This window comes from Pyrus communis, chromosome 5 (assembly GCF_041283825.1).
Source record: "Pyrus communis isolate YQ-2024b chromosome 5, ASM4128382v1, whole genome shotgun sequence".
Taxonomy (NCBI): Eukaryota; Viridiplantae; Streptophyta; class Magnoliopsida; order Rosales; family Rosaceae; genus Pyrus; species Pyrus communis.
Genome location: NC_142569.1, coordinates 3,709,906 through 3,734,527, shown reverse-complemented (window position 1 = coordinate 3,734,527; position 24,622 = coordinate 3,709,906). Strand labels below are relative to the sequence as shown.

Sequence of the window (24,622 nt, the reverse complement as noted above, 5' to 3'; positions counted from 1 at the left end):
TTTCTTTTGGATCATTTAGGTCAATTTTTCCTTTTTCATTAGGATACCGACAATAAGTCGCTATGTATAGTAGTTAGAGTGATGCTAGATTGACAATAAGATGTGTATAACTCTCGAATCCTATAGTGAGGTCTTACTTCTTGATGAACTTGGATCCAATATTTAAATTATCCATGAAATTGTTGATATTTTCGTTGAAATATCCGAAAAAAATAAGGATCATTATGGAAATATGGGTGAAATGTAAACTTCACCTTTTATTAGTGTGGTATAAGAAAATCAATGAATCGATGATATTTACCGATTCGCTACATAAATCTAGTCGAAACCCCATTGCAAATTTCGAACTTTGGAACCTTTTTTTGAAATTTTTTTTTTCCTCTAATTTTGACTAAATCTGAATGAGTTAATATACCCACCTTATTGCAAATTTTTGTAATTTATGTCGAAGGGAACTGATATCAATATCGATATATACATCCATCGATATTTCTATAAATTTGCATATCGATATTTTCACATATATCGATATTTTAAACACGGAAATCTAGGTAAATTTTCCCTTTGTTCTTTTTTTTGGTTTGTTCTTTTTTTGGTTTACAAGTTAAGAACAAGATTCACGATTCGTCATGCCTGGTTAAATTTAGAATAAAAATACTAAAAATGGTGCACTATAGTGAAAATGAATCCCACATTAATGGGAGGAGGGACCTTGTATAGGCTTATAAAAGGTTGAGATACTCCTCATATTAATAATTGATTTTATGGTGGAACCTCAACTTTCTTTACACCAACCCTACCCTATTGACAAAAATATGTTGATGCTCCAAAGCTTCTATCTTCAGTGATATAAGGCTTTATTTCTCTGTTTAAAAATATAAGATATTAGGAGTTGGATTCTTAAATTTGTCATTTTTGTTTGTCAAAGCTTAATTTGTCATTGGCTCAAACTCAAATTATATTACTAGGGTTACAACAAGGGAACTTTAATGAAAAGTTTTCAGTACTGTTCATTTTAACGAAAAATCACATTTTTACACTAAAAAGTCAATCCTAATACTATTTACTTTACCCTTTATTTTGTCCTTATCGTTAAAATTCAATGTTTTCAAACTCTTTTCATTAGTTTTCCTTTACAATAATGCATATAAAACTAATAAGCTATGGTGTATTTATCACGAAATATAAGTTCATAAATATTGCATGTGATTTTTCCTTTGAATATGAAGAAAGTTTTGTTGATTGACTCAAGAATTACAATAGTGGATGTAAGACTTAGCCCGGTTGGAAACTATGCTTTTAAGATTGAATCGTAAATAATATTAGAGCACATTTCAAGGCAAACAGAAATTACGCGATAAACAAAACCTCAAATGCGATCCGAAGTTATAATTTGTTGAATATCGATTAACCAATTGGATGAGCTTACTTTTCTTGGACGGCAAACAACTTCTCTTATTCTTGATATCAGTCTCTAATTATATATGAAAATTCCTCAACTCAAGGAGGTCAAAGCATAAAATACTTTAATATAAGGTAGCGAGGTAGTGTGATGGGAAATTAGGGGAGTTGATTTGTAGGAAGAGAAATGTTAAGGAGACTCTTTCAAAGTGAATCTCTCTGTCATCTCATAGTTTTACGCTAATTTATGTGCAAATATTATGAAACATTGTGCTAAAAACATGATACGGCAAAGTCCATAGAGAGTATCACTTTCCAAAGAGTCTCATTAGCATTTCTCTTTTAGGAAACAAGTTAAGTAGGATTAGTTATTTTCTTGATGGTGCAAGTTACCTAACTAATTGACAACAATTAGCATTATCATTTGTTTAACTTAGAATTAATCAGACCCTTGTTGTACTTATACGCAAAACAATAAGCATCAATATAAATATATTCTTTAAAAATATATAAAAATCAAATATAATTATAATCCTTTGTCCTCATAGCAATAAAGAAACCCATTTGGATGGAGGAATTTGAAAGAAAAGAAATGTAGTGGATTTGAAATTTTGGTCTTTTTTCTTTGTTTTTAGTATAGGTGCATACGTAGATTCTAATCGTTTAAACAAACAATTTTACCTCATAATATTTTATTTATTCTCATTTGAAGAAAGAAAATGTATGAAATAATATTAATAGTTCCTAAAGGGACATTTTATGATTAAGATACACAAGGCCCCTGCAATAATTGCAGATATAACTCAGTCAACTTTGTATGTACCAAAAATATATTATCTCACGCCTTACATGAAACCAGTTCATCGTCGAGTGACGTTTTAATTCAATAATACATTGCCTTGTAAAAAAAAATTTGTACATGACAATACATTATTAAACAAGAGACATCACTTAACGATAAACTCATTTCATGTAAATCTTTCTCTATCTCAACTATTTGATTTTAACTTATGTATGTCCGAAACACTAATGAAACAATAACACGTTGTTATATGTGTTAATTTGCCCGCGTGACGTGACTGTGCCTTATACATTCACCTAGGTCCTAGGCCATGAAAATTATACTGGTGAATTATGGGACGGACAAGGATTGTCTACCCTTCCACTTCCGGTGCCTTTCTGTTTGTGTAGTCACGGTTAAGCCACGTCAACATTTTATATTACTATTCATTTTTGTCTTATTATCTCTATAAAAAAAAATAATATAAAATGTTGACGTGGCTTAACCGTGACCACACAAAACAGGAGGGCACGGAAGGGCACCGGAAGTGGGAGGGCAGACAATCCTCGTCCTTATGGGACCTGTGTAAATCAGACACATGTATACCCTAATTAAGAAAAAGACTATGAACTTGAGAAAGAAAACAAGGAATCACGAGCTGGTGATCAAGTGGTAAAAGGTAGATTACGATGTTTCCTTAAAACCAAAATATGGAGGTTTCGGATTCGAAACCCGCTGCTGGTGTGGAAGCCATATTTGTGGCCAGAGGAAGGTTGAAATGTCTCTGTGAGTCTTCCTGACCCCCTGAAAATGATGGATAACCGTGGCCTGCCACCAATTGTTCCCTTAAAAAAAAAAAAAAAATTAAAAAAAAGGCAAGGCATTAGGCCATTAGCATGTGGTGATGGTGATTTGCCAACCAGTATCCAGAACCAATCTTACTTGGTTGCAACTGACAAAAGTGCATTAAGATTCTTGTCCAAAAAAGGTCTCAATCATTGGTAATTGGGTTGTTCTTTCCCACTTGAATGTGCTGTCTACCATCTGTTTGTGCCACCATTTTAATCACGAAACGGAAAGAAAGAATAGAACTAGTCTTCTTTACTTGATCCGATTCCTAAAATTTCAGGCATTGGATTATGGAGTTTAAGGTGGAATCCGCATGTTTTCCCGTTCTATATCTGTTACTAATAATCACATGGAAAGTTAAGAATTGAAATGGTGCAGACTTGAAATGATTCTAGCACCGATGTTTTAATAAACGCAGAAAAATCAGATTAATTCCAGTTCTCATTTGTAAGTAATCATGTTAGTTTGATTAGGAAAGAACTCTAAGGGAAATTAGCAACTCTATCCCAACAACAAAATGTAAGATTCATTTACAGTTGCACTTTCCTTTTGAACTTAGCTGCGAGAGGGCGGAAAAACGGCCCTGGCGACCTGACCTAATCCACGTCTGCATTTACAGTTTCACTTTAATTCTACAACTCGATATTTTCTTGTCACCGAGGTCCTGAAAGTTCCATGGCTTCAATGATGAAAGACGACTCTTGATGCACATCACTACAAGTCCTGGAGAAATCATGAGCCCTGGCCTCAAAGAGGTTGGTTCCGCCTTGTGATCCCTCTGTATGTCCTGATTGCCCAACAAGGCCTTCCAAAATCTTCAAGACGTCTGACATCTTTGGTCGGAGGATGGGGCTTGATTGAGTGCACTGAAGAGCTAACTCGACACATTGTTCCAGTTCGATTGCATTGAAACATCCTTTAAGATCTCTGTCTACTAGCACTTCGAGCCTTTTCTCCTCATGTAGGGTTCTAACCTGCAAAATTCAACAATCTGTGAAATGTTTGAAAATACACGAAAACAATAGAACAGTGCAAAAATAGGTAATCTGAAAGAATAAATCCAATTTTATGTGGCTTAGAAGTTTCATAAGGAAGAATTATATACCGAGAACCAACCCCACGAAGAATGAGACAGACAATTTTACATGAGATAAACAACACGAAAAAACATGTGAAATTATTACTTACCAAATCAAGAATCATTCCCTTCTGAACTTGACCATTTCCAGCATCTAATGCCTTTTGCCCAGTTACGAGTTCCAGAAGCAGTATGCCGAATCCAAAAACATCAGTTTTTTCAGAAGACTGTCCAGTTGAGAGATACTCCGGGGCTATGTGTCCTACAGTGCCCCGCACTGCAGTAGTGACATGTGATTCCCTCCGATCTAACAGCTTGGCAAGACCAAAATCCCCAACCACAGCTTCATAACTTTCGTCAAGTAAAATATTCGCAGCTTTGACATCCCTGTGAATAATTTTTGGATTACACTGTTCATGCAAGTATAGAAGTCCACGGGCCGCCCCAAGGGCGATACACAGTCTTCTGTTCCAATCCAATGATGGTTTTTCTCGACCAGTCTCTGTTGGTAAGAATCAAATCATAAGGAACAACTAACAAAGATGTAAAACGGATCAGCTACTTGGATATACTTTCAAAGTTAACAAGATGAATGTGACATGAACAACTGTTAAACTGCTTGAACCGAGAAAAACATATAGAATGCCTTACTAGTCAAAGTATAGAAATGTGATTGATATTCCTCACGAAGATTAACAATTGGATAGAGATTTTCTCTAATAGAAAGAAAGTAGAGACATATAGCATGCATCAGTATTCTGCAATTAAACCGCAAAATAGTAAAGCAACGTAATGATTTTATGAGAGAGAGAGAGAGAGAGAGATGCACGCAGCGAAATGTAGACGGACCTCTCAAGCGGTCAGCAACACTTCCATTTGGCATAAAAGGATAAATAAGCAACCTCTCGTTTGGAGTCATACAAAATCCATATAAACGTAAAAGGTTTCTATGCAAAGCCAAGCCAATCATTTCAACTTCAGTTTGAAACTGCACTTCTCCGGTGAAATTTGGATCTCTCAGTCTCTTAACTGCTATCATTGTCCTATTTGGAAGACATCCTTTATAAACGACTCCATATCCACCTTGCCCTAGGATGCTTTTGGAACTGAAATTGCCGGTAGCAATCTGCAATTCTCGATAGGAGAACCTCTTCAATTGACTAATATCAAATTCATAATCTTGCTGCACTGCAAATATGAACCAGAGTATGTCATGATATATCCACCATATATTGTGCTCAATAAAATAAGTCAGTGTAGATCAGGAAGTACCATAAGATGTAAAGAGAAGCCGAGATCTGAACCAATGCACCCAAAAAACAAGCAGCATTATGGAAATGACAAATGTACAACTAATGCCTAGAGCAACAGAAAGCACCCATCGGTGGTGACTGCTGACTTTCTGTGGTGAACCTCTCCCTACATGTAAATATGCATGAGCATGAAACCATACCCAAGGAACAGTATAATAAAAAACGGTTTGAGAGGTTGAATTACCGTTTATTGGTTTGGAGACACCAGTGCAGATTTGTGCCGAGTCTGGTGATGAAGGATTGCAAAGAAAGCTATTGCCTGTAACACTGCAGTAAAACAAGAAAATTCTTAGCTGAAGTTAAGGTGTTCAAACAAACCTAATACAGATTGAAATTTTATTACCATCCCACCCTCATTCATTTTTTTTAAAGAACTTTTATTTCCCTCTCTCAAACAACATTTCTGCTGATGGTCTCACCTGTAGCCCTTTGCCTGTATTTTTGGTGTAGGACCACTAAGATTGTTAAACGATAAATCCCTGTGTAATATTGTTGGGAAACAAATATTAGAGTCGCTTTAATCAATACAGAAATAAGAATACACAATTAGAGATGAGAGGAACACATACAAGAATGAAAGACCTGTGAGATCGGCAACAAGTTTGGGAATATGACCACTCAACTTATTTCTATTCAGCCTCCTGAAATGCTTGGCATGGAAAAGGTTTCAGATACAAATACATATCACTAGCAAACATGTAGCTAGAAGAAATCAAAATATTAGTATACCATCAATATTGAACCCTACTCACAAGTAACTTAGATGAGTCAAAAGCCCTAAAGAGCTCGGAATGTCTCCAGAAAACTGGTTACCCGAGAGGTCAAGAGTTTGAAGCTCTAAAAGCCACCCTATCTCAGCCGGGATTGGACCAGATAACTGATTGTTTTGTAACAACCTGCAATCATAGAAACCATATATATAAATTCACAAGTCATAAACTACAAGAACTTAACTTTTGATTTCCCAGGTTAGGAATGCACTTCAAGGTTCACGGGATGGTTACCGTACTTCATTTTCACATTAGCAATCAACAAGATTCAGAGTAAAGTTAGCAAAATATCCTACAACAAGGCCTCCTTACACACTTGTGATTATCTCATTCCAAATGGCGCGTGATTGAACGAATTTATTGTGTTCTACTCATGTTAATTCACAGAAGTGCAAACTCGCACTAAGGCAATTATCTACTTCCCCGGCCTGAAATAATTCGTCGATTTTTCGCTGGACACACCCCATAACTTCATTTTTCAGCATTACTGTGTAGTGTGTACTGAATGACACAATGAAGAAGTGCTTGCCACATGATTGAATACAAATCAAATTGTCTCACAATAGAGAATACAGTTGGAGTGGCTTACAGTGTTTGAAGGTGACTCAAGTTCCCAATACTCGGCGAGAGCATCCCAGATAAATTCGTGCTGACCATTGCACTGGCAAAAGTAATAACATTAAACCCCATTTTCGAGTTTAGCCACAAAGGCATGCTACGGCTACTAATAGGATAATTCATAGCTTTCAATGGAAACAGACTGTAGAAAACACTCTCGTTTCAACAGATGCTCACAAAGAAACGTTCTTTGTTTCTTTCTTGTTTCATTGATTTCCAAATAACACAAACGCAATGTACCATCCAATGCTTTACACCAATATTTTCCCAGAGCATTTTCTCGAGAAACAAACAGAAACCAATACACAACGGAGAATTACAGGGACACTTACAGGGAGATTACAAAGCCCTCAGTGGAGCAACCAACCATGTTCCAAGTGCAAGGATCAACGGAGTTTATATCCCAACCGGCCATCACAAGCAACTCATCCTTCATATCTCTCTTCACCGACATCAATGCCGCCACTAAAACCCCAACAAAAACAAGAACATCACACATACAATTTCACCATTAAAATTCAAGTAACTCAGCAAATCGAAAAAATGGAATTTGGGTTTTGAATCTCGAGGGGTCGTACCTTCAAAGTTGACACCTTTGGGGGAGAGAAGGCTGTCAGAAGCACTAGCCAATGGCACACACAAACAGAAGAAGCAGAAGCCAAAAAGCAGCTTTTTTACACAGTTGTTTTCCATTTTTAACAGGAAAAGAGAGAAGACAAAAGCAACTTTTTACTAGTGCAAAATGCAGAGACTGAAAGATTACGTTGATAGAATTTGAGCTCCACCACCACCACCACCACCAACTTCTGCTTTTCTCTTTCTTCTTTTCTTTAGTCTCTTCTCGGTTTGGAATCTCTGCTTATTGCTTACCTCGAAAACCGTTGCGAGTGAAATGATTAAAAAAAGGAAAAAGATAAAGTTTGGTTTAGGATCGTAAGACCAGGAGGGGAGGGAAACTCGAGATTTGGGAAGCGACAGAGGTTGTCTGCCAAATTGACATGGCCGAGGGCTTCTCTGTGATTGGCTTTGGAATTGTTTTCTAAATCTGATTGTATTCTGACCGTTGGATTTGTATACTTCTTTGTCTTTTACCCTTTACCACACCAATTTTCATTTCTTTTTAAAATATTAATTACCAAATTTCAACTCGCGACGAAATAAATTTAAGATTAAGATCGTATCAATTCGGGATAATTCATCACTTGCTACTTCAATGTTTATTTGGAGAATGCTCAAAGCCTCAAACCGCTACTGCCTGGCCACTTCAGTGGTAACCAAATTGTTCATTTCGTAAATTATACTCTGATGGTACCTCTGCAGAAAGTCAATCAAATAGAGCATTCCTATCGGAAATGCGACGCATAAAACAATAGGAAAGTTGGGGGTGGGAGAGGAGACGGAGCCATAAGCCATACATTAACGAGACAGCATTACACTAAAAAGTTTGCACAAACAGTAGCGGAAGTAACAATATTTGTCCGGAATTTCAAGTCAGCGAGCCACCACAAACCACCGCAGGACTAAATAAGAAACAACATTAAAGCAGAGGAAACCCATCCAGCAGCAACCAACCAACTTTCTCTATTAGGAGAGCCCTCTTTCCTAGCTATATAAATACATTTTTCCAGTTTCCTAGCTTTTCCTCTTCTACTAGCTTTCTTACCAGTCCGGTCCATCTCCGAATATCTTTTACTATCAAACATGTACAGGAACAAAAAGGAATTTTGGGAAAAGGGAGGAAATCATAGAAACGATAGCACATTACATGAAGCCATCCATCCCGCCGCGGTTTGTGTACTCTTCTTGGTAGAGCAACAAAATGACAATCGTCAGCCTTCAATCCGTGGTGATTTACCCACAAAGACAGTAAAACCTTTGTGTCACACATCAACAGAACATATTAACTTATCCACATTTATGTGCCAGCCGGATGCAAGTTCAGACCCATCTGCCGTTTCACATGGTCAGGTATCAACCTATTGATAAGCTCTGGGGTGGCGCCGGACAGCTGCAAGGAGGATTAGGTAATTGTATTTAGGTAAATGATAATAAAGACCCTGATGTGTATTCATGCTTCTTTTTTTTCTTGGACAGGCATGCTCAGGCTCCTTAACCCGATAACATGAAGATTTTTTTTTTTTTTTTTTTTTGAAGACGAGGAAAAAAATAACATACCTCCTGCTTGAAATTAAAGAGAGGTGGAAATGGGCGTCCATTTGGAAGACGAGCATTGGGCTCACGAAGTTCATCAAAGAACGAATGTGCACACGCTTCTAGCTGCAAAGACAAAAACGTAACAGTCAAACAGGAGAGCCACAAAACAGAGATGAAAACAGGACAACTTCACATGTAAAACAAGACACGAAAGATAAAACCTTTGAACCAGAAAATTCATTTCTCGGTAGTGACCAAAACTGAACTCATGAGTATTGAGAATCACACGGAAGAGCAAAAACAAACACGGATGGAGTATTCATAAGCGACTATAAAACAAAAATGAATCCTGAAACAATACACAATGACAACCATATGAAATTAAATGAAATGAACTTACAGCTGTGCAGCGAAGGCTTGGTGAGTATTGCAGCAGTCGGGAAGCCAGATCAATTGCCTCTGGAGGCATCCGTTTGTGGAAAACCTAAATCAAGGTAACAAAATGGAAATTTATAAATCCAGTACAAGTATCTTTTTTTATTAAACATCAGAATGGATTTAACAAAAGCAAGATAAAATATGTTTATAATGCAAACTTCTACAAAAAATGCCTCAAGTCCCCAACAGATTATCGCTAAAAGCCAATAGACGAGGATGTTCCTCTACATTAATGTGATCAGTGCAGTAATGGAAGGAAGCACACCAAATACCTTGTGCCAGGGGTGAGCTTTTATCTGGGGGAACCTAAAATCTGTATAATTTGGATTCATACAACGAATTTCTTCACGTGTTGGCGTGCCAAGAACCTGCAAGACATAATGTCAGATGATGACGCGTGATTATAAGAATCACACAATTTACGCATTGATCACTACTCACCTTGATGATCTCCACAAGCTGGTCCACTGCATTTTCTCCAGGGAACAATGGCTGCAAAACAGTAAGAGTATATATGAGCACATCTGTAGTTGGAACAAAATCACTTAGGCAAACACAATCAACTAATGTCATTGAATGTTATAAAGAGCTACTAACCTGGCCCAGTAGAAGCTCTGCTAGGACACAACCGGCTGACCAGATATCGATTGAAGTTGTATAATCCGTGGCACCAAATATAAGTTCTGGAGCCCGATAGAAACGCGAACATATGTACGATATGTTTGCTTCACCTTTCACCTGCACACAAGAAAATTTACAATAAGTGAACTAAACCCTACATAGAGAGACTGAAATACAAAAAATATTTAAAGCCTGAAGAATTAGTCGACATACCAGCACTTTTGCACTTCCAAAATCACAAAGCTTAACTTGGTGCGTAAGAGGATCAACCTGTAGGAAGCCAAGGGTGGCTTTAGAAAATCCGAACTACATACATGGGTATATGCAAGCATGTATGACACTGTAAATTAAACCATATACATTGCTAAGAGAAAAAGTGAATAGGATACCAGAAGATTCTGAGGCTTCAGATCCCTATGGCAAACTCCAGGAACGCTGTGTATGTAGGCCAGCCCTCTGAAAATCTGGAATGCCTCGCCAAATTAGTACCACGAAGAATATAAAACAAGTCAACATACGAAAGATGCATTATATATTACCTGGTACATGTAAAGTTTGACATAGATCAGTGGCATTCTCTGGTTTGCATTGCTGTAATGTTTCAAAACGCGGTACATAGTCTCCGGGACATATTCCATAACCAGATTGAGAAAGAGTTCGTTTTTACTGGTAGTGGAAAAGAAACAGTGCTTCAAAGAAACCACATTTGGATGGTCCATCACACGCATCAATTGAAGTTCCCGGTTCTTATATCTTCTGTCCTGCAACACCTTCTTTATGGCCACTGTCTCGCCGCTTTCCAAGCATTTTGCCTGAGAGAAAAGAATTAACCGCTCCTGACATGACAAATAAACCGGTACCGGGACGCAATACCTGCAAAGATGATATTGTGACATACCTGGAAAACAATTCCAAATGAACCAGTTCCCACAACGCGCTCCGCCATGTAACTAATGGTCTGCAAAAGAAGCATTATACCAAAACAAATCAACTTCCGAAGAGAGGAAACAAACCCGATCAGCTATAAAAACATCTAGATCTCCAAAATTGGATTTACAATTACATTTTCACAATCCAAAACAATCAAGAGGCAAACTTTAGCAACGAAACACAGGCAATAGGGCAAATTCAAAGAATAATAACAACCTGCTTTGGTTCTCCATTTTTGCCTCCAATGGTTGTGGATATGATGTGACCGGTCGGATCGCTACCGTCCACGACAGGAGCAGAAATTTCCTGCACAGCACAAAGTTCAGACTTTGAAGTAAACAAATTGGCCACAAAACATAGGAAATTCACGAATTAGAACCACCAGAAACACACAAAACACGACCGCAGATCACGAAAAAACCCCCGAAAACTTCACGAAACAGAATCCCTGAAAATTCACCGAAATCATCGACAAAAAATTTCCCCTTTTTCACAGATCGGCAGGCAATTGTGATGCAGATTAAATAAATGCAAATCAAACCCAAATTATACAAAAGCTTCAGACTTTAATCAAACCCAGTTGATTTATCTCAGTGTGATCTGAGCTAATACTGGAAGTCACACAAAAAACCCCTAGAATTTGAAGAACCCTTGCTTATACCAAAATCCAGATCAGAGAAAAAGAAACAGAACTGTTGCTCAGCTGAGATAGTTTCTTCCTTTCGAAACCAAACAAAATATTGAGAAAGTAATGAAGGAGTGAGAGTACCTTATCGTCAGCCATGCTCAGAGAAGAAGGCAGAGGAGAGAGAAAAAGAGAAACAGGAAGATGAGAGAGATAATCAGACTGTATATTCTGCGGGGAAGAAGGAGGAGAAGACCATGGCGGTGGAGGTGGAGGTGGAGGAGGCGGTGGAGGTGGAGGTGGAGGAGGCGGTGGCGGTGGCTGAGAGAGAAGAGGAAGAGAAAGAGGGGAGAGGAATTAGAGGTGTCTGGTGTAGCCAAAAGGAATTAGACGAACAACAACCCCCATGTGATTCCAGCTCTTCTTTCAGTTTTTGCTTCTTCTCTCTCTCCTCTCTTTCTCTCTCTACCCAACGGAGTGGGCCCTCTGGTCTAGTCTTTGCCTCCAATTACGACTTTGCCCCGCCTTTTTCTTTCTGTCGTCCGCCAACGTCGTCAATTGCCCGATTTCTCACCTTTGTCTTTCTTTCACCTTTTTAAATTTCCTCACCCTGCAATTATGCAATTTCCTTTTTCAAATTTTATTGTCATTTTTTTGTGGGTTACGTTTTCTTTCTTATCATATGACTAAATAAACGATGAGTTTATCTCATTTGGACACGTCGAAGAAACTTTGGATACTTCGGTTATATTAACAGACGTACACAATTAGTTACATAGTACGTAATGATTGTTATTTCATACCGTTACTATTAACGGATGTATACAATTAGCATACTTCGTTATATTCACTCATCATCGCAAAACTTAAATAATAAAATTGTACGTTATGATTATTGTTTTTATCTTTGATCACGTGATTAGATAATTAGTTACGGTGACTATTTTCTCTAATAAAATAAATTTAGATGTTCCGTTATATGTACCTACCTATATAAACAACAACTACATGTGAGTTTTCTCCCGCCAATAAAGATCTCTGAACGTGTTTTCCTTGCCTATTTTTATTTTCTTAAATCAAAACAAACAAAAAAATAAACTGTAAGAATCACACTAACAATTCCCCATGAATTATTTGTTAATTTGTTATATATGTAAGTTGTGACTGTTGTGGTAAACAGCTAATCCAATCAAATGATATGAACCATCCATGCGTACAAATTTAGGGCAAACACTCCCAAACATCGACATGTCAAAAAGTACCAGAAGCGCAAGCTTTATGTGCCAAAGGTAAGAGATATTCTATCTTAAACTAAATATAATGCAGATAAAGTACGCCTAATTAAACACAATTTTTTACCAATATTATTTTGTCTACGTTCGCATGCTAGTCCAACGTTTTAAACGTTTGTGGCTTCATCCAATGAAAATTTTCAAGTAGCTAATTTTATGTTTGTTCCGACAATAAGAATTGACAAGATTGCTCACTCCTAGTGTTTGCAACCCTTGTGGTCCGATGGCAACATGGTATGTCGATTTAATTTCAGTGCAACCCAGTTTCCATATAGAATTGTTATTATCTTCTTACATGTGAGTGAGATTAAAGAAAACATCAATATTATATTACTGCTCATAATTTTATCTTTTAATTAATCAAAAAATATTTTGTTAATAGGTAGTTTATATATTAAAACTGGAAAAAAAAATTAATAATGTATTGGTGCTTAGTTGCATGCACCGAAGAAAAATCAATGGTACGTAGGGTTTCTAGACATATTTTTCAGTGTGTCGAGTTATATTTTAGTACACCAATTATAATAATATAATCAATTAAAGATAACAAAAAAATTTCAACCAATTGTATTATGACATTTGATGTATCGAACCGCGTTCTCAGTACATTGAAAAAATTTATTGAATTTATGAAGTTAAATTGAATTGCATATGTACCATTGATAAACTCTGGCATGTAGATTAGGCGGTTAATGGTTTGATTGGTATAACTAATACAAAACTTACACAAAATATATAATATAAAAGAAAGAATAATTAAACGAGCATAGTGATTCACAAGTTGGAAAGCTGAACAATATATCCTATAATTTTTTGAAGGTTAGATTGTCTTTTTCGCAGTGTTCAAAGACTAGAGAGATGCATTGACCATTTGCATAAACCTCCATATTTTATTATTCTTTGACCCATTATTCTATTAACCTATGCATTTTCTTATTCAAAATTTCACGCTACTATTATCTATAATCGCAATTCAACACCACTAAAGCACTACATAATCATACAATCTTTACTTCTTGATTAGCCGAAAGAAAAAGGTTTAAAGTTACTATAATATTTCTTAATCTTAATTAATTACTCATAGAACCGTTAGTATTTTGGTTGGCTCCATCTCAACCAGAGAATTTTTAGTATATTGAGAACACAACATAGTAAACTAAGTGTAACAATACTACTTTTTGAATTTTTTATAAGTTTCTAACCAATTGTATCATTACTTTTAATGTACCGGACCGTATATGTAATATATTGGGTTCATCTTTCTTGTCAAATCGAAGACACACACATATATATATATATATGCAAGAATAACTCATTCAATTACTACTTAAGAAAAATTATACATACAAGTGGAATTATGGTTCATAAGTAAGTACATAAAATAGGGTGAGTTTCTGCTATCGCCACTAAAATGATGGGTGAATTTTAATGACCGCTACTTATATAAAATAATAGGTTGAGTTTTTACTCACCGACACATCTTTTTAAAACGGTTGTGAGCATCAATACTATATAATAACAATCAACGAGTAATTTTTATTTCATTTTTATGCAAATAACTCATAAAAAAGGCACAACAAAATTGTGGTTCGCATGTAAATTAAAATGATTACATTCATCAAAAGAAAATTGCTTGTTTTTTGGATCATGCATAGTCCAAGTTTAATTTTAGAAACTTTAACGCAAAGTTTTTTGGTACTGTTCACTATAACGAAAAACCACATTTTTATATTAAAAAATCAATCATTGTACTATTTATTTTATCTTTTATTTTATCCTTATCGTTAAAACTCAAAATTTTCAAAACATTTTCATTAATTTTTTTTTTTTTTTATAATGAAAATTCCTTTCTTTTTGTTGGACAAGAAGAAAAATGATTTATTTGAATTCACCTTGAAAACACAAACTCCACTTTTGTTTCAGCTCATCTCACAGCCCTGGACATTTTTCTTTATGACTAGTAGCCTAGTCATTAGCCAAAGTGTGAAAAGGGCATGCCCAATCATTTTGTCTGAACAACTGTTTTGACCACTATTACATTTGAATATAATTTTCTAATAGTTTTAGGAACTGTTATAGGCATAACCCTCTCCGGATCTCTTTCACTTAATCATCTTCATCAAACAATCCGGTTCCTTGAAATTTGATCCAACAGATAAAGTTATTATAATTTTTAAAGTGGGCCTCTATTTTTAGCAGTTGGATCAAATTTCAAAGGCTCGAATTGTTTGATAAGAAGGATTAGGTGAAAGGAATCCGAATAATATCTTTTTCCGATTTGTACTAACATTATAAACATTGTGCTAAAAATATAAAATAACATAGAGACTATAGCGAGGCACACTTTGAAAAAATCTCCTTAACAATTTTTTTATTTTTGTTAGAACACCACACCAATAATCAAAGCTTAGCTACTAAACGGGGTTGACTGCATGAATCATAGAACGTTACTCTCTTCAGTTTTGCGCCATATTTTGGGTTAGCTCTAAGAACTCTATATCTTTTCTTAAAATCTATTTTCAAGTCTTTATGTGTCTTCCTTTACTCCTTTTACCTTGAGTCTTCGTCCTATAGACTCATCTTCTAACCGAAAAATATGTAGGTCTTTAAGTGTGTTTTCATATTAAAAAGCCATTAGTTTTGTATACTTATTTGATCATAATTTACTAAAATTGTAACTGTTGATATAAGTCAGACTACGTACTTAAAGTTATTTAGCACTCAAACAAGCTCTTCGTTCATATGAAATTTGAACGAGTCATCATATAAAAAGTGATTTAAAGATTTTAAACAAGCAATTCTGGATGAGATTCATATTTCACGAAGAATGTCTTATATTTTAGTGGATATCTGATTCTTGTTCTTAGTAAAATTCTCATTTTTAGACATATTTATCTCGAGTGAAATACGGCAATAGATGATTTTGTTTTATAATCTGTCTTGCATCTGATTTAAGAATTCTTACCATTCTCTTATTCTTATATTACATTTTTATATGTATAATTTTTAGATTCAACGTAAATTTTCTTTGTAATATTCTCACTTTCAACTTTAATAGAATGACCAATCGTATGGATCCAAGTTCAAAAGACCACCCCTTACATTTTAACAGAACTTTATCGACCTGTGACGAAAAATATACAAACATCACCGAAAAAAAAAAAAAAAACAAAAATTTATTACAAAACTATAACAATAACTTTCATCATGGTAATGATTGTGGTTTCATATAAAACTATTTATTTAATGCGTTGGCAAAATAAGACAAACAATTTCAAATTAGTTTCATAGAAATATGAGAAGAAAGTGGGTTAAATAGTTACTACCATAAACTGTAGCGTCGGTCGTCAGTGGAGGAACAGTGTTCACACGTTTGGTCAAAACTGGATAAAATGGCAACTGTGTAGTTAGATGTGTTGGTCGAAGCCTGGTCGGTCGTCGTCGTCTGAACTCTGCGGCCTCTGCTGCTGCTGCTACTGGGGAGCCCACTGCAGTGCCCGTAGGGTACTAGGGCGGATGAATCTCACGGTCCCTAAAGCATCACGTGTCGCGACAGGGAGATGGCTTGATGTTGGGCTTTGACTATACTCAAAGAGATGTGATGGTTTCGAAAAGAAACAGTTATGCCCATGAGGTTACAGCATTTCTGGGATCTGTAAAGTTGATGGGTTGGAGTGCTTGTGGCCCGTGAGCATGAGGCATTGATTGGGCCAACCTGGGCTTGTCTGAGGTTGTTAACTTGCAGGAAGAAGTAGCGTTGATTTGGTGTGGGGATTTGCAGTATTTTGTGGATGCTTGTTTTGCCAATGCAAAAAGAAAACGTTTCCCATTTGATGAAAAAATGGCTGGACCACTGGTGCAAGAGCATATTTAAGAGAAACTCTCAATTTTTAGCAAGTGAACGTCGTTAAAAAACTAGTGAAAGCTACTTACTTGGCTTTTAGAGCTTCGACTCAACATACCAAAGGAACATTTTTAGATGGGATGGATGTTGCTGTCAAGATAGTACAAAGCTGCTTCAAACCTAAATAGCACAAAGCTGCACCCAAATTCTAAATAATGAACTATGTTAGTTTGATCCCACAAATAGGACGTAGGCAATCTAGTACCAAATACAACCAAACTCAAATCCAAATCTGAACTACATCTGACTTGATCTCTCACAAAGAGAGTATGTGGGAAATATAGTACCAAATTCTAACACAATCTCAAACACAACCAAACACATCCAAATCTAAACTACACGTGGTTTGATCTCTCACAAAGAAAGTATCTAGGCAATCTAGTACAAAATTATAGATACAACCACGCTCTTTATATCCACCAAATTAAATCAAAACAGAATTTTTAACTCGTCCGAAACTAAATCCAACTCAAACGAATATCTGACATACCCTAGACCAAATTCGCCTCAAACACTTCCAGAGCCAAATCCAAATGGCCATCACCAAAATTCCACTGAATTACGAGTTTCATTCTCTTCAAAAGGGGATATAAAGGCAACTTAGGATTTCTTCCAAGTGCAGCTACAGTAACAAAACCAAACAAGCCACCATTCCCCGCAAATGACGTTTCTTCGTAATCTTAATCAAACGGTGCTTCTCTTTTGGCATCGTTACAAGAAATTGTAAATAACAAATTTTTAATCTTGAATGGGTCCGAACTCAAATAATAAAACCTTGTTCTTTTCAAGCAGTGCTGAAATTGTTCGAAGAAGTGTGTGCTTGAATTACACTAACCACATTTCTCATTGGGAATTTTTGAGAGGTAAGCTACCTACCGGAAAAGGATCCTCGCCGGGGATCCTAGGAATCCCATAATCATAATCGTTCATCGTATATCGTGCGATCAGTTTTCGTTAGTTACTATTTATATTTAATTTTAAATTTTGAAATGATTTCTGACCGCATAATGTACGATAAACGATCATGATCACGGGATCCCTAGGATCCCAGAAAAAGAATCTGACGAACATCCTTTTACCTTGTGGCTTATTCCTGTTCGCCTTTTCTGTTTCCATTTTGAACGAAGAAAAGAGGAAGAAATGTTCCCCTTTGTGGATAATCACTGTGTCAATGATATTGGTCCTACGTTTTGTGGTTTTTGGGTGAGAAGGGATTTGGTATGTATTTCCATCTTTTCTATTTGTTCTTTGTTTGAGTGAGAGGGTTTTGAGATTTGAGAGTAAACTCTATTTGTAATTTTCAAATTTGATATTAATGGAATTTCCTCGTTGTCTCCAATTTGGACGTAAGCTTACGCCAAATCAGTATAAATCATGGATTGTTTGACTTGTCATATTTTTTCATATTGGTTTATTGGTTTCATAATTGACGCTTCTGCGCAATGCTATTGTTTTTATCTAATAGTCAACCATCTAGCTTCTGATATTTTTTATGCTTAAAATTTTTTCTCTTGAAATTAAAAATTACGAAAGCAATGCAAATCAGCGAATAATGTAAACCGAGTCATAAAAAAACATAAAAAATAGTTGAGGATCACAATGAAATCCAAAAAAATGCAGCTGAAAATGACACCCGGCATTTGAAATCTACAAGATACATAAGGCTTCTTTTAGTCAACAATCATTTTGTTTTTAGCAGTCTTTATCAGATAAATTTTTCTAAAAATGAAAAATATATACAAACTTCGAGTTGAAGACACGTATGTCTTCTTGGTTTTCAGAAAGTGTTTGCTGTATAGGACAACGGCGAGAATTCGTTCCCTCTTGTCGATAGCGTTGTTGCTCGTCCTGAGCTGTTGTATGTACCTGCGGAACTCATTAATAGGCACAGTAGCTGCACAAACCAACATCAGCACAGACCAAGCTGCTCTTCTTGCTCTCAAAGCCCATATCACTAGTGACCCTCAAAACATATTGACCACCAACTGGTCTACCACGAATTCCAATATCTGCAACTGGGTTGGCGTTACGTGCCGTGTAAGCCACCTTAGAGTCACAACCTTGAATCTGTCTTACATGGGTCTCAGAGGCTCTATTCCTCCTCACCTAGGCAACCTCTCATTTCTTGTTCAGCTGGAATTCAGAAACAACAGTTTCCATGGTACCTTGTCACCAGAATTGTCTCGTCTACGGAGGTTGAAGTTGATTAGGTTCAGGTTTAATGACTTTATAGGAACCATTCCATCATGGTTCGGGCTCTTATCTGAACTTCAAACCTTTGATTTGTATGGTAATCAATTTTCAGGTTTCATACCAAATGCCATCTTCAACTTATCTGCACTGCAAGTACTTGATCTAAGAAACAACCAGCTATCTGGTATGTACTTATCAAACAAAGCTATCTGGAACTCTTGGTGATCATTACTTATGTTTAAAACACCATGCTTGTGATTTATCTGGTATTTTAATTTCTTTTCCCCGGCCCTATTCTCTTTCCGCTGCACATATATTATGTGTTCCCTAAATTTATAGGTAGCATACCAAGAGATGTTGAGAAGTTAAAAATGTTGAAGGAGATATTAATTGGACACAACGATTTCATAGGTGTGACTTGATCAGCTTAACTCTTTCTAGTGATTATATATGTATCCTACTTTGTTGGTATTTTTTTTTAATAGGGAATTTTAACGAAAAACTCTCAGTACTGTTCACTTTAACAAAAAAACCATTTTTACACTAAAAAGTCAATCATGATATTATTCACTTTATCATTTATTTTGTCCTTATCGTTAAAACTCAAAATTTTCAAGCCATTTTCATTAGTTTTACATTTTTAACTATGGGCTGAGATGCACATGTTTTATCTAATTAACAGGTAGCATATCAAGAGAAATCGGGAACTTAACCATGCTGAACAATATGTACCGTGACTTTAAAACATGTTTGAAGGTAGGAAATCTTTGTCGTTGCAGTACTGCATTAAGAAAACTAATTTATGTGTAACCCTTATCATAGGGACCAGCAGATGACTTAAACACGTATGTATTGACTTTTCAGAAATTCCAAACTTGATTGGCAGTAAAGATCAGGTGGAGAAGTTGTACGTGCAGGCTAATGCCCTAAAAGGACCTGTTCCTTTGGCTGTCTTCAACATGTCTTCTTTGAAAATTTTGGCTCTAACGGCAAACTACTTGACTGGTAGTATTCCGGACGATTTATGTCAGCATCTTCCAAGTATCCAGATCTTGAGTTTGGCCCGCAACAAACTTGATGGTCCACTTCCATACAAATTATGGCAATTCAAAGAGCTTCTCCAGTTATCTTTAGACTCTAACAACTTCGGTGGAAGCATACCAGAAAGCATCGGGAACTCTACCCAGTTAGAAGGGATTGGCATTAGCTACAACAACTTGACAGGTACCTGCCAAGTAACATATTGTTTTGTTCCAATCATGATTATTTCTTGATTCAATAAATGTGGGGTGGTAGTTACTCATGAATGATTCATAATTTTTGAACTACTCAATTTTAGGCCTCTCTCACCTTGCTGTTGTGTTGTTAAAAAGGGGGAAAATTGCTTTTCTTAAACTGGGGATACGATTAAAGAGAATTCTTTTGAAATTTAAATCATCATGTTCAACATAAAGAGCGAAAGGAAGCCCGAGTTAAAAGAAAATGCAGAGTACCCATCTTCTGCGTAAAGAACTTTCATAGAACATACAAAATCTGAGATGTTTTCTGTAGCTGAATATGTATAAACAAAAGAGAATATTAGAATGTTTTTAAAATTATTTAGATTAAATGTGCCTTTTTAAAATTTGATTAAAGTGTTTTGACCAATAGTCATCTCTATTTTTTAAAATTAAAATAATTTTTGAATTTATCATTTTATCTGCATGATGCACTATTCCATTTAGTAGAGATATTAGTAATTAAACTATATTATTTCTTTTTCCAAATGATTTTTTCTTTTTCAAATAGTTGGTGATCAACATAAAAGCTCCGTGTAATTTTTTCAAAATTTTTGTGAAATTATATTTTTTTTCTGTTTTTTTAAGTATAGTTGTTGACGAATTATTATTAGGTACAATACATTACGTATATATTATCTGCGGGTACGTTTGAATTTACAAAAAATCATTAATTGATACGTTTATTTACAATTTTGGTACGTTTGATTTGATACATTTGTTAATATTGGTACATTATTTTTATTTTGGTACGTTTAATTTTATACACATTGTGTATTGGTATGTTTATATTATTCTCAATCCCATTTTCTCTTAAAGTACTAAAAGAAAAACTTATTTCAGTAAGTTTGATTTTGAGGGATTTAAAAATATTTTAAACTATTTTTGAAAGAAAATATCTTAAATCGTAGATGATTATTGCTAAATTGTATCATTCTTGTGAAAATAAATTGAATCTAACCAACAATTTTTTTATTTTTTTTACAATTATCTCTAACAGAGGAAAGTGTAATCAAAATGTTAGATTATAGGAAATTTGTTACAATATAATGTGCATATAGCACCAAATTATGACAAAAAAAAAAGTTTAATCAAATCACTAAAAGACATGGATATTTGATTTAAAAAATTCAAAACTGAGGCGCCTATATCAAAAGGTCCGTGGCTTACAATGCTGGCCATAATCCATCCTCTTCATCCTCATTTCTTTACAAATAAGTATTCTTTTCTATTTATATTTTCTTTATAGTGATTTGGTGAAGCTGGCGAATCGGTTAATATTATAATCGCGACTTTTTAACTAGTAGTCTTAAAGATATTTTTTGTTATATATTATCAGTTTAAATATATAGTTATTTGTATTATCTAAGAGTATGAATTGGGACAGGTACCATACCAAATGAGATTGATCATCTTAAAAATTTACACAGATTGTTACAGCATGTTAATAATCTCCAAGGCCCCATCCCATCCACAATAGTCAATATGTCCAAGATCAGATCAATTTCTCTTACTAAAAATCAACTCTCAGGCAGCCTTCCTGCATACATTGGTCTTGGGGTCCCAGACCAACAAGAGTTTTTGGTAGGTGACAATCAACTCACTGGAGCATTTCCCAACTTTATGTCCAATGGTTCTAAGCTCACAAGGCTAGATATGTCTGCGAACTCATTTTATGGGTTTATTCCAAAGAAGCTCTGTGTCTTGAAAACCTTTGAGTTTCTTGGCTTACACACAAATAATTTGACAATTGATACTTCAACTCCAGAACTAAACATCCTTTCTTGTTTCGCTAATCTCACAAATCTTCGGGGATTCTATTTATCAAATAATCCATTGGACACCACTCTACCGGTTTCCTTTGGAAGTATCTCTACATCGCTTGAACATCTTGATATAAGCAATTGCAACTTGAGGGGTAACATTCCAAGCGATATTGGAAACTTGAGCAACCTGAGAGTCTTGGACTTGGGAGACAATGAATTCGGTGGGTCAATTCCAACTTCTATGGGAAGATTAGGGAAGCTTCAAGGTTTGTATTTGAATGATAACAAGTTGCAAGGATACATCCCATATGAACTTTGTCAACTCGACAATGTGGCTGAACTACTTTTGGGTGGTAATCAACTCTCTGGTTCTATACCTTCCTGCTTAGGTAATTTAGCCAAAAGATTTAGAGTTCTATCCTTGCAGTCCAATTTCTTATCTTCCATAATACTGTACCATGTGGGAACTGACAGATATCTTGTACCTAAACTTGTCATTTAATTCTCTATTTGGACCTCTCTCAGAAGATATTGGAAAATTGAAAGTTGTGACAATTGTTGATTTGTCAAACAACAATTTATCTGGTATTCTACCAAGTAGCATTGGCCAACTTCAGAATTTGCTTAAACTCTCACTGTCAACTAATGGTATAGAAGGCCCCATTCCCATTACACTTGGAAAGATGACAAGCCTAGAACACTTGGATTTATCCAAAAACAATCTCTCCGGAGTGATTCCAAAGTCTCTAGAAGCACTCTCTCATCTCAAGAATCTAAATTTGTCTTTCAACATACTGCAAGGTGAAATTCCAACAGGTGGACCTTTCCAGAACTTCTCTGCTCAGTCATTTGTTTCAAATGCTTTGCTTTGTGGTGTCCCCCGCTTGCAAGTTCCACTGTGCAAAAGTCGTACAGACCTCAAACCACATTCAAAGAAAGCTGGTACATCTATCTTGAAATATATTATTCCAGGATTCATTTCAGCAATAATCCTAGTGGCAATTGCTTCAATGTTGATACGACGTGGGAAAAAGAATGTGCAAGTTGTAACAAGTACTACCTGGTCACCTGAATTTTTTTGGAGAAGCATTTCACACTTAGAACTTGTAAGGGCGACAAATGGATTTCGTGAAGGCAACTTACTTGGCACTGGGGGTTTTGGTTCGGTATATAGAGGTACACTTTCAGATGGGATACATGTTGCAGTAAAGGTTTTCAATTTACAGCTGGAAGGGGCTTTCAAGAGTTTTGAAATGGAATGTGAAATGCTAAGCAATATTCGCCACCGAAATCTTATCAAAATCATTAGCTGTTGCAGTCAAATTGATTTCGAAGCCGTGATACTAAACTACATGCCTAATGGGAGCCTCGAGAAGTGGTTGTATTCTCAAAACTCATCTTTGAATATCTTACAAAGGTTGAACATAATGATAGATGTTACATTGGCATTGGAATACCTACACCATGGTTATTCAATATCTGTTGTCCATTGTGAGGTGAAGTCAAGCAATATACTCCTACATGAAGATATGGTTGCACATGTTGCTGATTTTGGCATTGCAAAGCTGGGTGGAGGAGATTATGTTACCCATACCATGTCCCTAGCCACAATTGGATATATGGCGCCAGGTGATGTATTGTTGCAGCTAGTTTATTTTTCAATTTTGTATATCTTGTCCTTAACTAAGAAAAAAATCAATTACTTTTCCCTTAAATTATTGCAGAGTATGGAACAGAAGGAATTGTTTCGACAAGAGGGGACGTGTACAGTTTCGGTATTGTACTCATGGAGGCATTTACAAAAAGAAAGCCAACAGATGAGATGTTTGCTGAGGAAATGAGTTTAAAGCAATGGGTTTCAAATTCATTATCTACAGTTGTGGATGCTAATTTGCTTGGGATGCATCAGGAAGATCATGACTTTGAGACCTGTAATGATTGTTTATCATCCATAATGAGATTAGCCCTTGCTTGCGCGGCCGAATCACCGGAAGAGAGGATAAACATGCTGGAAGCTGTATCCACACTCAAGAAAATCAAGATGAAGATTTTGGACAACGCTGCCAGAGGTGTGCGGTTAAATCTTCCAGTGCTTCCTGTCTGGGTTGGATAAATTTTATCATTCTCTCCAACAGAACATACTAGTTTTTGTTTCTGTAAATTTTAAATGGAAATGAGTTTGGTGTGTTCGTTGAGTATTTTGTTCATGGAACAATTGTTGTGATTTAATAAAAATTGTTCATGGAACAATTGTATCACTCTCTCCAAAGGACTTGCCTACTGCACAATTAGTCCATATAAAAAATGGCCTCAAAAACCTTGACCACCAAATTGGTCAGTAGTTCTTGCAATTCCTTTTGCAAAGTGGCCACCATTTCATGCCAAAATTCTCACAAATCTTACTTAAGATTTACGACTCACTCCCTCCAAACACTTAAAGACTCAACTGTATTTTGGTTCTTTGACGTATTGACACAAATCTTTCAAACAATAAATGAAGAAAACGTCGTTTGGGGAAATCTAGATGAGAGGTATGTCAACTTTTTATTTTTTATTTTTACTGAGACTTACATTTGATTTCTCATTTTTTTAATGATGGGTTCGGAAATTGT

At 35.8% G+C, this 24,622-nt stretch overlaps 3 protein-coding genes and 1 long non-coding RNA gene across 7 annotated transcripts; 2 read left to right on the top strand and 2 right to left on the bottom strand.

Moving 5' to 3' along the window:
- Window positions 1-3,454: 3,454 nt before the first annotated feature.
- LOC137724453 (Leucine-rich repeat protein kinase family protein) lies at window positions 3,455-7,695 on the bottom strand. 4 transcript variants are annotated; one of them, XM_088693814.1, is made up of 12 exons: window positions 7,574-7,689; window positions 7,389-7,432; window positions 7,143-7,275; window positions 6,782-6,853; window positions 6,175-6,318; window positions 5,992-6,063; window positions 5,842-5,901; window positions 5,607-5,689; window positions 5,382-5,528; window positions 4,959-5,297; window positions 4,220-4,611; window positions 3,455-4,005 (listed from the first exon to the last, which is right to left on the bottom strand). In XM_088693814.1, the coding sequence occupies exons 3-12, from the start codon at window positions 7,262-7,264 to the stop codon at window positions 3,685-3,687; spliced, it is 1,752 nt and encodes a 583-aa protein (XP_088549940.1). In that variant the 5' UTR covers window positions 7,265-7,275; window positions 7,389-7,432; window positions 7,574-7,689; the 3' UTR covers window positions 3,455-3,684. The 4 variants fall into 4 exon arrangements, with proteins under 4 accessions (XP_088549940.1, XP_068319295.2, XP_088549942.1 ...); XM_068463194.2 differs by having other exon boundaries at window positions 7,389-7,693; XM_088693816.1 differs by lacking the exon at window positions 5,382-5,528.
- Window positions 7,696-8,209: 514 nt separating this feature from the next.
- On the bottom strand, window positions 8,210-11,841 carry LOC137724454 (shaggy-related protein kinase eta). The gene is made up of 12 exons (XM_068463196.2): window positions 11,723-11,841; window positions 11,170-11,259; window positions 10,922-10,981; window positions 10,563-10,835; window positions 10,413-10,487; window positions 10,237-10,293; window positions 10,000-10,140; window positions 9,844-9,894; window positions 9,675-9,770; window positions 9,365-9,448; window positions 8,986-9,087; window positions 8,210-8,818 (listed from the first exon to the last, which is right to left on the bottom strand). Exons 1-12 carry the CDS (start codon window positions 11,735-11,737, stop codon window positions 8,726-8,728), a joined length of 1,137 nt encoding a protein of 378 aa, XP_068319297.2. The 5' UTR covers window positions 11,738-11,841; the 3' UTR covers window positions 8,210-8,725.
- On the top strand, window positions 11,751-11,941 carry LOC148696577 (uncharacterized). Its single transcript, XR_015962286.1, has 2 exons — window positions 11,751-11,853; window positions 11,884-11,941. It is a non-coding gene; the product is annotated as an uncharacterized LOC148696577 (long non-coding RNA).
- Window positions 11,942-18,519: 6,578 nt separating this feature from the next.
- Window positions 18,520-24,268, top strand: LOC137723232 (uncharacterized). Its single transcript, XM_088693805.1, has 6 exons — window positions 18,520-19,151; window positions 19,650-19,710; window positions 19,821-20,191; window positions 21,632-22,396; window positions 22,470-23,639; window positions 23,735-24,268. The coding sequence occupies exons 1-6, from the start codon at window positions 18,635-18,637 to the stop codon at window positions 24,121-24,123; spliced, it is 3,273 nt and encodes a 1,090-aa protein (XP_088549931.1). The 5' UTR covers window positions 18,520-18,634; the 3' UTR covers window positions 24,124-24,268.
- The last annotated feature ends 354 nt before the right edge of the window (window positions 24,269-24,622 follow it).